At 26.7% G+C, this 17,014-nt stretch overlaps 1 protein-coding gene across 2 annotated transcripts; it reads right to left on the bottom strand.

The window, feature by feature from the left end:
- Nucleotides 1-3,938: 3,938 nt before the first annotated feature.
- Nucleotides 3,939-15,576, bottom strand: LOC149058868 (uncharacterized). Of its 2 annotated transcripts, none has more exons than XM_089219023.1 (5): nucleotides 15,244-15,576; nucleotides 5,965-6,835; nucleotides 5,549-5,770; nucleotides 4,742-4,849; nucleotides 3,939-4,368 (listed from the first exon to the last, which is right to left on the bottom strand). In XM_089219023.1, the coding sequence occupies exons 1-5, from the start codon at nucleotides 15,248-15,250 to the stop codon at nucleotides 4,260-4,262; spliced, it is 1,317 nt and encodes a 438-aa protein (XP_089075149.1). In that variant the 5' UTR covers nucleotides 15,251-15,576; the 3' UTR covers nucleotides 3,939-4,259. The 2 variants fall into 2 exon arrangements, with proteins under 2 accessions (XP_089075149.1, XP_089075150.1); XM_089219024.1 differs by having other exon boundaries at nucleotides 5,965-6,825; nucleotides 15,244-15,575.
- Nucleotides 15,577-17,014: the final 1,438 nt, after the last annotated feature.

The raw sequence follows: 17,014 nt of genomic DNA on the forward strand, positions 1-17,014 counted from the left end.
AAAAAACATTTGGCTTTCAAACATAAAATATTACAAATTAATAAATTAAATATTAATATTTTAGGTACTAGATATCTTACCATTCAACTATTACTATTTTGAAATTTTTTACGCATACATTTAATTAATAGTTAGGTACTTACCTATATTTGAAATTAGAATATCAATAAAAATATAAAATACAAATCAATCATTAAAAGCAGTTTATGACCTAAACCATATTACCATAATGTTAAAGATAGGAAAACTGAAGGCCAAGTCGGCAAGGCCCGTGTATCAGTGACGCCTAGGCCAATAGCAAATAATAAATTCAGGATGTGCAAGTGCACACCCTGCTCCCCCCCAAATGGCGCCCCTGGCCATGTATATATTTAAAATTTAATGTGAACCTAACCCGATAGTAAATGTATTTAAAAATAATTAATTTTAATTTTATTTATTTGATTCATTTATTGTAGGACAATTAATTATATCATTAGTAATTACTAATAAGTAATACTTTATTGGTTCCGTGTCAAAATATCACCTATGAACTTATAATAATAATTATTATCATCAGAACCAAACAAAAATATTTTCATTTAAACATCATATCATTCTGAGATCATATATATAAATATAATTAGGATTTGTTGATAATACCACCTTATCAACAAAATCAACATTTTCATCAAATGACAAATATTCATAGTATAGCAATAGCAGCATTTCCCACTCATACATTTACTTTTGAACTTTTCTAATAGTTTTTTGGTGGAAGGAAGGTGGCCAATTCTGTTAGTTAAATATTATTTTAAAAATAAAATAATTTACCTACATTACAATCCTTAAGTGTCTGTTTTTGGTTTAAGCAAAAATATCATATATACAGGGTCTCTCACCAAGATCAGACAGTCTAGCAAATTAAATAACTTGTTCTAATCAAATTTTTACAATTTTTTTGAAATATAATTCATAGTCACATGAGCTACATTTTTTTTTTTTTTTTTTAATACTGAAAATAAAAAACTTAAAATTTATATAAAAAAATTCTGAATCATTTAATTCAGCCAATTTATAAATTTTGTTTTGAGAAAAATTTATATGGTAAAAAAATTTATTTAAGCCAAATGCCTAATATTCAACAATCTCATTATAAGTAAATTAAGATTGTTTATGTTAGTAACATTATAGGTAATTTAAAAAAATATTTTTTTTAAAAATATTTTATATGAACATTTTTAAATACATTATTTTTTATAATGAAAAAATATTGATTAGAACAAAAGTTATTTTTTGTTATTATTTTTATTATATATATATATTAGGGTGGCACTCATTTGTATGTGATTTTTTTTTTTTTTTTTAATCATGTCTCATGGTTTAATATTGTTCCATTTGGTGTAAAAATGCTTTATTGAAAGTTTGGTTCAAATCAAATAATATTTGATGGTCGCTCAAGGCAATTACATCTATAATTGTACTATAAAAATTCGATAATGAATAGATAAGGTATGTAGTACTATGTACTAAGTAGTTATGTACTGCAGTCATTATTTATATCGATAACAATATTGTATTAATGTAATCTAATTTTCTGGTCAGTTTATCTTTTGATACTGGTACGACGGTACTATTTTAGTGTTTAGTGTTGTTTAATACATTTATGTGTATTGTGAACGGTCACGGACGTATAGACACGATTATTTTATACATTTTTAAATCTGCTGATTGTTTTAATATTCTCATTATGACTCGAGTAAGTATATTCTAATAATACACATAAGTTTTTTTACAGCCCTTAACATTAAAACTGACTTTTTAACGACACACCCAAGTACTTGGAAAAATAGTACGGAATTTCTTGATGGATATAAAAAAGTAAAAGCTCTCAAAGTGGTTAATGATGCAGCTGAAAGAGGTATAGCATTGATGACATTGTTTAATGGAACAAATCAAGAAGAACAACAGCAATATATTCTGCAAGTAATCGAAAAACACAGAAAAGATTTTCCTGATTCCAAAAAGACAACTTTGTTACAAATGTAATTGATTGTAAACCATATGATTTTTATACACTTTATCATCACAATAGTTATGTAATGTAATAACCCAGTTTGTATTTACTTTTTTTTGTTCCTAATATAATTTAAAACTACATTTATAATTAAATTTAACATGACAAAAATAAAATTATCTTTGGTACCTATATTATTATTTTATATTTAGTATTTTTAAGTGCATTGAGCGACCTCGTAAAATTTTTTCATACTTTCACAATATCACTTTTATTATAAATAGATCAAATTAAAAACATGAGAAAACTAAAAAAAAAAAAATTTGAGTGCCACCCTAATATATATACAGGGTGATTTTTTAAGCATGCTCGCCCCATTTTTATGCTTAAATTATGCATATATTCAAATTTTGATTTTTGGAATATTTAAGTGTAGTTAAAGGCGATATTTTTGAGTACTTAGATTTTTCACAACTTTTAAGGAGTACCCTGTAGCGATACCAACTTTGGTTTTTCAAATGACAACCTATATGTTTTAAAGCAAAATGTGATTCAGATAATTTTTCTGAAAATTTTGACATATTGCAATCAAAATTTGAACGAAAACTTCCAGAGTTATTCTACTTGAAATACTAAGGAATAAGGATAAAAGTCTAATACTTAAATGCCTACGTTGTAAATGGATACGATAATTATAATTCGGTATACAATATAAAATGTGCTATTGTACACTATTGTTCGGTATTTTATTATAAGTAGGTATACCTATGCTATACAAATATTAACGTTGCCTATAAGGTATAGGTAACATGGATAAAATAAAAAGGATATTATTTTATTCATATTTTCTTTTCTTTTGAAAATTGTCAGATGCAATATTTGGCCATTTAGTAATAAGTAGTGATTATTAACAAATATTTTATTTTTATATTGTATACCGAATTATAATTATCGTATCCATTTACAACGTAGGCATTTAAGTATTAGACTTTTATCCTTATTCCTTAGTATTTCAAGTAGAATAACTCTGGAAGTTTTCGTTCGAATTTTGATTGCAATATGTCAAAATTTTCAGAAAAATTATCTGAATCACATTTTGCTTTAAAACATATAGGTTGTAATTTGAAAAACCAAAGTTGGTATCGCTACAGGATACTCCTTAAAAGTTGTGAAAAATCTAAGTACTCAAAAATATCACCTTTAACTACACTTAAATATTCCAAAAATCAAAATTTGAATATATGCATAATTTAAGCATAAAAATGGGGCGAGCATGCTTAAAAAATCACCCTGTATATATACTGCCGTCATAAACAAAAACGCCGTAAGTCCCAAAAAAATAATAAATGAGGTTATAAAAAAAAAATTATTGTGAAATTCGGCTTGTGTAGATGAATATGCCGTAAGTCTGAAATATTACTCAAAATATATAATACAATCAACAATCAATAATCAAATTTACAAAGTGGAATAATCTTATGAAAACACAAAATACAAAAACACGTTCTCCGGTGACTTACGGCGTTTTCGCTTATGACGGCAGTATGTATATATATATATATATATATACATTTGTCAGGTTGTCAGATCTCTGTGGGACACTGTATATAAACTATAAATAGGTACAATATTTTTTTAGATATGCTATAAACATCAATTGGCTATTTCCCTATTGCCTAATTCTTGAGCGAAGCTATGTTCTACCTATTGTATTTTGAATAGAATATAGGAAAATAATTAATTTCCAAAAGCAACATAAATATTAAATTATAATAAAATATCCTTAGGATTATACTGACAGTCTGTCTTAGCTTAGAATCATTATACAACACAGAGAATGATTATTAATTTCAAACATAATTTATCTTAATTATTTAGTATTTACATGTCTTTTGTGCTTTTAAAAAATGTAAATTATAACTTATTAGGTATAAATAAAGCATTTCAATGTAATGAATAATGTATTTTAATAATTACTTAAATAATTTTTATGTTTTGAACAATAAACAAGGACTCCATCATTTTACATTTTTTTCCTTTTTAATGTAATTAACAAAATATTATTTCTGTACTTAAAAAGAAAATTTATCAGTCTTAAATTTTTTAAGTAAGAATTTATTCAATATTTTAAATATGCATTTTGAATGTTTCTTATATTAAACTTTAAATTGGTATGAATAATATATATATAAAAAATATACATGGAGTACATCTTCTTTTCATATTATCTTAGAGTACACCATTACAGTGTGACAGTATAAATTTATTCTGGAAAACACAAAATATCTGAAAGAGACCGGATAGCTGATCTTCGATTGTATTGGTCTTCTGGAACGATTATTTCATCTTTGACAAATGTGACCATTACTTGCCTATAAGGAAAACAAATTGATTTTTAATATTATACACTAATATATGCATAAAAAATATGTTTAACTAGTTGAAAAAAAAATACAAACAATAATACATTTCAACTCAAAATTGGAATTTATGTAAAAAGGAAACTTAAAAGCTTTTTGAACTATGCTATAACTGTTATACTTATCAGTTAATCATGTTTTGATTGTATTTTCTTACTAAGGATAATTTAATTAAAATATTGATTATAACTTATGTAAACATCTAAATATGATAAAATTATTATTATTGAACGGAAAATGTTAATTAAATGTTTATTTATACATTTTATATTTATTCAGTTAGATGAAACTTTGAAACATAAATGATAAATTGTGATTACTTTACCTATTTTCAATGATGTCTTTGAATGCTTCACTTTCATTATATAAATCTCGATAGTTGTCATTTGAAACAACCACTCCATCACATTTATGAGCATAGTTGAGAATAATTCTATGAAATAATAATGATAACAATAAAAGAGATGATGAATGTAATTTAAAAAAAAATTTTTCTGTAGTTAACATAGTTTAGAGAAGTGGAGTAGTGGAAAAAAATTTTGCGGGGTAACCCCGTACCACTCCACTCTACCAATCTATACTTTAAATACTTATAACTCATAAACTACTCGTCCAAAATTCGATTTTTACGTATCAAAATAATTAAAAATATATTCTGCTTTGGAATATGAAATTAAAACTCTAGGTTGTCATTCAAAAAAATAAAAAACTTAAAAAATTATAAGGATAAAAAATATTAAAAAACATAATTTTTAATAAAAACGTTGTTTTTTTAACAACATGAAACTTTGTAAAAAAATATTTTCAAAAACATTGATACTTTTTGAAATAATGAGTGGTTCATGATAAAAAAATCACCCTGTACATATATTATATACATTTTAATTTCACATAATTATAAATTTAACCAAAACAGACTAAAAATAATTATCCATCCTTTAGATTATTTGGACCAAGAATTATCCATGCACATACATTTTAAAAGGTCAATCGGTTTTTAAGATTTATATTTTTACCACTAGGAAAAATAAATAAATTTAAAAAATCATGTCATAGTTTAATTTGATATAATATGTTTCCAATATTTGATAAAAGTAAGGAAAAAACTACATTTAACTAATTATTAAATTACCGATCATCATAACATGTCATCCTAAGGTTTTGGACTTTTCTGCTGGGTGTATAACAAATTTGCCCTTTTTTAACTAAATTATTTAAGATGGTATGTGATTCAGACCCAGGTGGCCCTTGTCGATGTTGTGGAATGAATGCTATCACATCTTTATGTCCTAGATCAGTGAAAAATTGTATACATAATTCAATGCCTTTTCCTGAAAATGTTCCTGAACCATGTCTAAAAAAAAGTAAATTTTATAATTTAATATTTTTACGACAGTTAGAATAATACATTTTCATAAAGTAGGTATGTTTAAAATACACTAAGTCCTTCTAAACATCACATTAAATATTTTTTTGATCTTAATATTTTCATAAGCATTATCTAAAGTGTAATGAACAAATAATTCAAAATTTTAAGGAATAACTCACGCAAATCCAATATTTAAGCCATCAATAATGATTGGTCGTAGCTTTCTATTAGTTTTAGTAGTTGTAACTGTTGAAGAAATGTGTGGTTTAAAAACTTTAACAGGTTTTGTTTCCAACTTAATAAAATTCTGTGAGTTAGATGAAATTTTTTGTTTATCAATAACAAATCCTCCTAAGTTGTTAAATCTAGTTATATTTTCTTCCTCCCATTTCCTTTTACGATTACGTAAAGGACTATTATATGATGAACTTTTAATTGTGCTTGTTGTGGCAATACCTAGAGGCTCGTGTACAGATTTTAAACTATTTGATTTTTCAATAGGTGGTTGTTGATTCAATGTATTTTCATCATCACTGTCATCGGATATAGTAATAAGTTCTATAGAGTTATTTTTAATATGAGTAGGAATATCAATAATTTGGACATCATCATCATCAAACAATATTGTATCACTTGAAAATTGTTTAGGGGCATCTTCATATGTATTGCTTGTGATAGTAATATCAGTAATATCTATTACTTCATCAATACCGATGTTCAGGGCTGTATTTTTATGATCTACAGTTTGAATATTTTCAAGTGCAATACTTTCAGCAGTAATATTAGTGATATCTATAATTTCATCATTTGTAATATTTGACTCTGTTACTTTGGAAGAAACCATTTTTATACTTTTAACTTCATTGGTAGGGAATAAATTGTCATTATCATCTTCTATTACATCATCCGCACTAACATTTGGTTCATTAATGTTCATAGCCACTGTTTTTGATATAACTTTAAACTTCTTGGAAGACCACTGTCGTTTTCTTAATCTTTCTAAACTTTTCTTTCTATTCTTTACTTTTCCCATCATATATCTGTAAAATACTTTTAACACTAATTAACTATTCCACAACAAAGATTTAAATTTTATAAAATATTATAACTTTTAATATTGTTGTTTATAAAAAAGTATATATTGTTATCTTTGTGAATTGAGTATATTAAAATTATGTAGTTATCTGAAGTATTTTTAAATTTTTTCAAATTAATGAGTACTAAAAAACTCAAACTTAAATTAATTAACAGGGTTTATAAATACTTATAATAATTATTGTTGATTTAGTGAATTTCTCATATTAAATTTATTTAAACCATATTTGTTTAAAAACTTATTACTAAGATAGATTCAAAAAATTTTATACTTCTCAAATTTTAAAATAGTTTACTTGTTCTAAAAATTATATAATCATTAATACAGAATATCACAAATCAATGATTATGTTTATACTGATAAGTAGGGACCGGATTTATATGCAAATGCATATATGTATTGGAATAAGCTTTTCGAAATTTGATGAAAATTTTCCCCGATTTCGATCACTCTTATTAAAATAACACCAATTTTATTTTGCATATTTTGCATATTTCAACGTTTTTACCTATTAAATACATATTGCATGCATATTTGTAGTTTTAAAGTGCATATTATTATTTATAACACATATATTCGTTTTTCGTCGTATTTTCACGTTTACAGACACATAAAATCGATAAAATTGACATCGGTCGTTATTTCCAAAGATAAGATTACATACTTCATATAGTCATATACTCTTATGCAGCATATATATATATATATATAAATATAGATAAATTCGTTGCTCATATAATAGAATTTAAGTGTTAGACGGTCAGTTTTCGATGTCAGTCCGTGTCTTGCGTTTGATGTTTAAAATTGTGCCCGAGTGCGTCTAGTGAGTTTAGATATAATTTTAATTCGGAACTTTGAAATGCCTAAAGTAAAAACTCCAATTAGGAGTCGTTTACAGACATACGTAAACGATCATAAAGATATTTTTAAAACCGATGGTTCAATTTTGTATTGCAATATTTGTGAAATTCCAGTTAATGCGACTACAAAGTTTTTGGTAGACCAACATTTATCACGTGATAAACACAAGAACAATTTAAAACTCAAAGAAACACATTCAATAAATAAAAAACAAACTTTTATTTCTAATATGAACATGGATAACTTTAATGAAGATATTTGCCAAGCTTTTATTTCTGCAAATATTCCTTTATTTAAATTACAAAATCCATCTCTTCGCGCTTTCTTAGAAAAATATACTAAACGACACATACCAGATGAGTCGACCTTACGAAAAAATTATGTGAAAAAATGCTACTCTGAAACTATAAACAACATAAGAAGTTCAATTGGGGATCATAATATCTGGATTTCAATCGACGAAACTACCGATTGTGAGGGACGATATGTAGCGAATGTAATTGTCGGTACATTAGAAATAGATCGACCAAGTCAAACATTTTTACTTCATTCCGAGGCTTTGGAAAATATACTTTTTTAATACCATATTAATTAATAAATATTGTTACATAATTTTACATAATACATTTACATATTTTTACATAGTTTTAAACAAAATTTTAAGTGCATATTTAAATACATATTTAGAAATAAATACATATTTTATAACATATTACAGCATTTTTAGAAGCATATTTTGAGGATTTTTTGTGCATATAAATCCGGTCCCTACTGATAAGCCTGGTCTAGCAAAAACATAGAATTAATATCTTAATTTAAATTTATTTACGTATTTTTTGTAACATAAATATTACTACTAATATTTCTATGAACAATAAGTAACAATAAGTATAAATTATTAGTGTTGGCCAACGATTTACTTTTAATAATCGATTTAAATTTTTATATAATTACAACAAGTTACATTCAATATAATTTAGTTTATTAAAAGCATATTAAAAGTATATAATACAATAATACATATTATATTAATATATTATGAGTGTAAATTAATTGTCAATTATAAATTATTTTGTAATAACTGAAAAGTATTCGTCGATTATTTATTTATTTAATAAATTGTATTTAAAATAATTACGAAGTCTCACCGTGAGTTAACAACAGACACTGAATTTAGTGTAAATTCAAAATTTGTGTAGTGTGGTGAATTCTGGGCCGGTTATAGACGTAGGCTTGTGCCTACGGCGGCAAAATTTATATTTATATGGAGACGACATATAAGAAAGTTATAATAAAATAAGAGGTGGCAATTTTGATCTCTGCTTACATTTAAAAATTTGCTTGCACCGTTGAACCGGCCCTGGGTGAACTATTTCTGTAAAATATATAGCAATATGCTATAATTTATTATCTAGTATTCTAGTAGATAAAAGTAATAAAAGTGAATATCCGTCAACTTTATTGTTCTGAGCCGATATCGCGATATTTTCGATAATTATTTTTAGATATCGGTATCGAAATTATTCGGAAAATACCCACGATATCGATATCGTTGCCCAACACTGATAATTATAGTATGATAATCTTAACATAGAATATAGATTTTAATTTTAAAATGTATCTGAGCGCACAGCGCACGGCAGTGAGCCAGGCCAAGTTACAGCAATGCCAGTGTATCTTTACACGAACCAATTCGCCCTTTTTTTCTAACCCATATATCTCTGTTTCCTCTTAAGATAAACTTTTGAAATTTAAAACACAGATTAATCTCTAGTAGCTTAGGACGCTGTAAGAAAATGAGCCCTTAATATTGTGCCATTTCAAAATGGCAGGATTTCAAAATTTGAAACATTGTTACTGACTAACTGACTGACTCACTCACTGACTGATCATCAAAATTATAAGACACTTCCTGTATAGGTAGAAACGTGCAATTTGACACAATGGTAGATTTTACAATGTAACTAAAGGGAAAAATCTAAAAATTGAATTTTTTTCAAAATGAATGCCTCTCCAGAGTGTGTATTTCTAAACATATGAAGTGGCGCGATTAACATGCATAAACGTTTACTTTCAAACAGCGTTACAATATGGTAATAAGAAATTGTTTGTAGTTGACTTATATATAGGTTAGGTTAAGTACTATATATTAATTAAAAATCTATGAGGATATGAAGCATTCATAACATCGACTTTCGACCACGCTTCTGCTCAAAGGTTAAACTTACCATGAATGAAAAAAAGATTTTCAGAGTACAATGAGAATTTATTAAGTTATTAATTAATAGTTACTATCATAACTTAAAAGAAAAGCTAATCATAGAAACTAAGAAACTGAATTATATTTTCATTATATATGGGCACATAGAAATGATTTTACTGCAGAAATAAGTATTTGAGTTTTGAAAAATGCAATTTAGATAATTTCACCTGTGATGGAAAGGTAGAGCTTTTGTTATGGTTTAATATTTTACTACATATGGACTATGGAACTTAGATCACAAACAATGGATGTGACCAAAGATCATACCCATCTTGTCTGTAAAATAATTTGACAAACATATAAGTGACAAGTCTTTGAATTAGATGCTTAAAGTCAGTGGTTTTCCACCTAGATATCGCCAAAAGTAATCGATGAAATAATTTTTCCATACTGTTTAAAAATAAAATAAAGTATTTATTATTATTAATATATAATTATTTATTTTGTTCTATATCTATACAATAACATGCCGAGGAGAGTAATATTACTAATATTACTAGACAATAGATTATTAAATTGTTCAGAACTCATATTGTATTTGTATATTTGGATAGTAAGTGTATCGTGTATGTCATATGATATAAAATCAATATTTTTAAGTACGTAGAACTACTACTATACTGTTTTAAAATGTAAAATTTTTTAATTAAAAGACCTTCAACTTATATTAGTCATGAAAGTGCAAATAAAAATAAAAAGGCAGGTAAGCGGATGTGGCGCTGCAGCACAGAAGGTTACAAGTGGGTGACTGTAATGAATGGTATTAAATTTGAATTCAATTATACAATATTATTGTATCTGAGAAAAAATTCTAAACAGAGAAGGTAGACTGGAAGTCTAGAATATTTAAAACTAAATAATTTGTAAATTTTCATTTTTATAAATTTTGTCAACATTTGAACTTTAAATAGTTAGGTAGGTATATAAAAAAAAACTTGCCAATGTATTTTTAATATTTTTCAACTTCTATTAAATAAACTTATGGAGAACTTTTTGATAAATTTTCAAGTTTTTTGACCCAACAAATACAATTTTATTGACATTTAAAAATTAAAAAACTATAAAAATTCACAGTTTATTCGTCTAATTCATATATATCGGAACATGGGTCCATTCACAGTATGTGAACCAAGATGTGGACCCTTCAGAACATTTAGAATATGTACCTTAACTTAATTGATAGGTACATTCATATTTTTAGTTTAGATTAAGTAAGGTGTTCTGTACAAAATGATTATATAGGATTATAATAAACTAGAGTGATAATTATCAACCACGGTGACCCAGGTCAAAAATGGCTTCCAGTGTTGACGTGAAGCTTAACATATACAAATCAGAGGTTCTAGTTACAACCACTAAAATTAGACACAATGCATATTGACGTACAAATAACAGTAGGCAACTCCATTTTAGAAATTATCAAAACCATACAGTACCTACCCAGGCCTTTTACTGTATTCAAAATTGACAATGGTAAAACATTAGTCAAAGAAATGCAGTAAGGTATTAAAATAGCTGGTGAGAATCGTGCCAAAATTTAAGGCTGTTAAACAATATAGAAAAAAGGTACTAGACAGTGTTGACCAATTTATCATATTGTTCAGCGCCAAGATTTGGCCAAAGAAGATAGGTCATCCAGGAAAAGCATAACTTCTGAAAGTGCAACAGGACACAGCACTGAAAATTACATGTACCAAATGAACAGTCTCCAGAGATACCATTGATAGTGTCCCTGTCACTAGAGGACTTGTTAGCCGTATCACGAAAAAAGATATACAACAAACAGACGTGCACATTAGACACACCCAATGTACAAGCGAGTACAGTGAAAATCATGGACATCATGGCAAGCCAGAAGGAAATTCATACTGTCGGTTCCACGTCATCTGGTCCTGTAAGTTATATCCGGTGACAATTGAAGTAAAATAACACAAAAAATTGGAATTTTGAAAAAGTAAATGAATTTCAATACTCAGTGTCAGTATGATACTAAGCAAAAATAATGATTGGGTAGAAGACATTTTTAGATTGATATTTCAATTTTATATAGAAAGTACCGCACAGTAGATAGTAGATATGAATATCTTCTTAAGAGGATATCAGCAATATGTTTTCTTTCTCAGACCTATGCACAAAATAGATAAAACGCTTCAACTTAAAATTGTTTTTTATTTATGATTTTTGATTAATGTTAGAGTATAATCACCTTTTTTTTCCTGTTAAAAACTAGGAACGGGTGGAAACTGTTCATCACAATACTGCCATCCAGAGTAAAATCACCCATAATACTTTGTATTCAACTTGCAAAGTAAACATTTTTTTTTGTAAATTTAAATACTGTTTTTAGACAAACCAATATGTCTATTCTCAAAAATATTAATTTCTATAATTTTTGTAATGGGTGATTTAATTTTAAGATAACTTAAAAAATCAAAAAAAAAATCTGTCTACCTAGTTGATAGTAGTTCAGAGAAAGAAAACAGTGTGATGTTATCCTCGTAAAACTCAAGGTATAGCATATGAAATGTGAACTAAATCAGTTTACAGATCAAATATATAATAACTATAAAAGCTCTGAAAAGAACTGATGATGGTCCTTAAAAGAACCCTTTAGAATAAAAAAAAAAATTTAATAAGTTTATTAACACGTTGACTGCCATGCGGCCGCCAGCGTCCGTATAATAATAATTAGGTATTGATAATTTTTAGACCGCCGGCTGCCGCACCATATCATTCGTAGGAGGCCATACGGCCGCGGGCTGCCGTAAATAAATTTGGATTTATATTATTAACTTTTCCATGATGCTACAATAATGATCTTAAAAATATGCTGTGGCGTAGTGGGAATAGTTGCAATTTTTTTGGTGTAATAAACATAATTTTAACATTTTTTTTTGTATTTTTAATTTTTTTTCAAATTCAATAGTATATATACAAATACAAATTTATAATGACACTGAAAACTGTCTCTGGCGTACCCATGATAAATATTCCTGAGGCCGCCGGCAGCTGCATGGCAGTCAACGTGTTAATAATCAAAAGGTATGTATTAAAAAAAAAAATTAATAATTATATTGAATTAAATGGTTATAAAAATGTTACAAGCTTACAACACTGAATACAAATTTTCTATGTTATATGTTAGCAATCTCCATTATGTCATGTGGATTCTACTTAATTATTAATTTCATAAAACTGAATATAAAAAACTGAGAATCTGAGATCTATTAACAAGCAATTAAACATTTTAATTTAATAGCTAAACCAATTAGTTTTACTAATTGATATGATTATTGAAATTATGTTAGATAATTTTTTTTGTCCTCAATTGTAGTAGTATTAATTGTTCAACTACTCTAGACATGCTATTACCATATATATACCCAGAAGACATTAACATGCAGACCCGCTTTAAATAGAGAAAATTTGATTTAATCATAAGATATATTTAGTATAAATGCAGTTTAGTTACCCCTCGACAATTTTATTTTTAAAAATTAAAACTTAAGTAACTCGAAGAGTTGGAAGACGATGGTGCAATCAGAATTTGTCGTTCTTATTTACTTTTGAAGTTAAAGCTTTCTAAGCTTGAAATTTTACGTTTATACGAATGCGCTGAACACTGCTTTATAATGCTGTGCGGAGGACCTAAAGTTCATCAACCAATGGTGCACTAAAAATTCAGTTTCGAAGTTGTGGTGATATATCGTCATAGCTATTTATTTACTTTACTTATTTTTATGCCTAGGTTGTTATTGTTACTTACCTGCGTTGATCACGCATGGGCATGGCACAATCAAGTTAATTTTGGGACTTGATGACTGGAGCAGCAGGCAAAGGGAGCTACTATATACAGAGGGTGCCACTTATGGGACCTGACAATTTAAGTCAATAAGGCGAATGACTCAAAAATATTTTAAAAAAGCTTAAATTTAAAAACTTATTTACTAGTAAATATATACTGAGATTCAAGGTATGTATAAAAATAAAAATCTAGCTATATGCAATAAAAAATAAAATAAAATAAATAAAATACATACATAATTAATAAAATAAAAAAATTTTTTGATAAAAATCCATCTAATGTTGATTGGATATTCCCTTCTTCGGCCAAGTTCATAATCATAAAATAGACTTATTTAGAACACGTTTGTTCAATGTATGTACATATTTTCTTTATTTGTCTAATTTTCAAATGACCCTATTAATCGGTGTGTGAGTCGAATGGAAAAATTTTTTGCTGTGAGTTAGTATATGTGCGAATCAGGTCCAGCCATTTTGAGTCTAATAAGCGGTGACCACTGTACTTATGTTACTTATGTTTGCTATGCGTAAAAAAGCAAAATTATTTACTTCCAAAGGCCATAACTTCGAAACTAAGTCTGAGCGACAAATTCTAATTGCACCATAATTCTTTACTTGATGAGTTACAAAAATTTCAATAAAAAAATTCAAAATGGCGAGGGGAAACTGTATTACATTTGTTCCACATATTTAATAAAAAAAGCCTTCAGTTTAACATTTTAACTTAATTTACTAGATATTCAATTTTCAAAAGATCTTTACACATCTTAACCTAACATAAAAATACAAAAGGTACCTATTGTAATTCAATTTTTGAATAATAATAATAATAATAAGTAGCACCACTATTATGCTTATATTATATAGAAGCTAACATATAGATATCTAATGTCTAAGTTAGCTGAAAATAAAGGTTTTTTTTTAGTCATAAGCATGGTAGTTATGTAGACCCAAGTTCTAGACAATACAGATTTTAAGAACATACATATCAAAACTTGTATAGAAGTTATGAATTTATATTGATTAATAATTATTGTTTTATCATTCAAATTTTAATATAAAATTGATAAAGAGTATAACAAGTTCATAATATGTATTTTGTTTATATCATTTATATGAAATATGTTAAAATGTGTATAAAAAGTTTTCAAGAATCAATTATTATAGATTTTGCCTTATAAGTTATAACATTTTTTATTAGGTAATTGATTAATTGTCAAGATTAACTTTTGGTTGAAGCTAATAAAAATGGCAAAATTTTTCTTAGGATATTAAACAACAAAATATACTGATAAAGAATTTCAAAAATTGATTTGGCAAGAAGCACTATTTTTATAAGTTAAAAGTTAAAACATAATATACTTAAGAGGTACAAATGTACAATGTACAATATAAGAGTCAAAACTAACTTTTCTAATTAAAATAGTTACTTACTGATCATTCACGATCCACGAGTATATTTAAGGTCGACTTTATAATTGTGATCCTAAGAATTAACAAACAATAAATTGTAGCCATCTATAATACGCGGGAGTGACTTTGAGTAAAGAACTATACCACTACACAATTCAAATTAACCCACGAAGCTGAAACACAGAATGTAACTAGTAAGTAGAAGTGTAGAACATATAAAATTGAAGTTGAAATGCAGATTTGCAGAAAAATGCTAATCTTGTATTTAAGAAATAACTTGGATTACTTCAAAATATTAAAACACCAGCATGGATTAAGGATTTTCACTTTCAGTAGTCAGTAATCACGTTTTTCGTTATTACTTATCAGCACGGAGTATGGACGTCCTTGGTTATCAGTATCACTAACAGGTTACACTATGGTTATACCAAGTTTATATGCTTATGGTTATGATGGTTAATGGTTATACCCCATGGCAAGAATTAAGTTAGGGTTGCCATACGTCCCGAAAAACCGGGACTGTCATCGGTTTTCTACTTTGTGTCCCGGTGTCCCGAAAAACTTTTTCGGGACGCCTATATGTCCTGGTTTTAGGAAAAAATTGAAATTGTTTAATTTTGACAATTTTTTTTTCAGTTCAAATAATAATTGAAATCGAGTCAAAATGTTATTGTTAAAGATAACGAATAATTGATAAATCCATGGGCTAAATTAAGTTATACTAATATTAGTAATTAACATGAAAAAATAAATCTATTTATACTAATTAGTAAGTAAATCTTAATTCGTACCCACGATTGAAGATAGTATAGTTGCCTAACGACCAATTAGTAAAATGTTGTCACATAACATACGATTTGAAACAAAGTCTTAAATACCTACTTTAATATATTAAAAATTAAAATTGTATAATATTACAACCATATTCAAGGATTTTATTAATATTTTAATAATAGCCTATAAGGTACTAAAATATTAAAATAAATATATATAATTTGTTATATAACAATATAAAATATCAATGCTAAAATATTAAAATAAATATATATAATTTGTTATATAACAATATCTAATTTGTTCGACTAAACTTAAATTTGGTATAAGATGCTAGGTCGCAGAGGATAAAATATATGGCCAGTTTTCATCCTCAAAGGAATGCTCATCACAACCGACACAACCTATAATTATTATTAATTCTTGCTGTTTTTACAATCTCTTACCAAAATATAAAGTAAAATATTAATTTGTATTAAAAATATAAATATATATGTTAACCGTCAGTTCAACTTGAAACGAACTGAAAATTAAGTTATTTAATGATAACTATTGGTGGTAAACTATGTACCCGGTGAAAATACATTATAAATGTTATAAAAAATATTAATTTTAACAAAATAATTTATTTTTCCAGTTGTACAATTTGGACTCTATAATAGTAGCAATTTGTGTCCGGCCTCTTGTAAAATCTGAGTTTGATCGTGGATGTTCAAATTGTATACTAGCACATTCTATTATTCAGCTGATAATTGTGAGTAATAACGCTCCTTTCGCCTAAAAATTACCTTCCTCTTTTCGCCCAGAAATGAGAAAATAGTTTTCTCTTTTCGCCTAAAAATAATTGGTTTCATGTTCAACATTTTGTAAATCATTGCTTCAAAATGATTTGTATTTGATATAATGTTCCAATAAATAATTGTAAATGCTATACACACTTATATCTATGAAGACAACTTTTTTGATATTGGCAAGTGGATATTCTACTCGTTTGGTTTACTATTTTTAAATCCTGAAA

Source organism: Diuraphis noxia, unplaced genomic scaffold (assembly GCF_037042655.1).
Source record: "Diuraphis noxia isolate RWA-SAM2 unplaced genomic scaffold, SU_Dnox_SAM2 contig0002, whole genome shotgun sequence".
Classification (NCBI taxonomy): Eukaryota; Metazoa; Arthropoda; class Insecta; order Hemiptera; family Aphididae; genus Diuraphis; species Diuraphis noxia.

Coding starts and splice junctions, on each gene's coding strand:
- LOC149058868 (XM_089219023.1), bottom strand. Junction 5,771..5,964: donor GGCTTAAATATTGGATTTGC/GTGAGTTATTCC, acceptor ACTTTTTTTTAG/ACATGGTTCAGGAACATTTT. Junction 4,369..4,741: donor AAAGACATCATTGAAAATAG/GTAAAGTAATCA, acceptor TTTTCCTTATAG/GCAAGTAATGGTCACATTTG.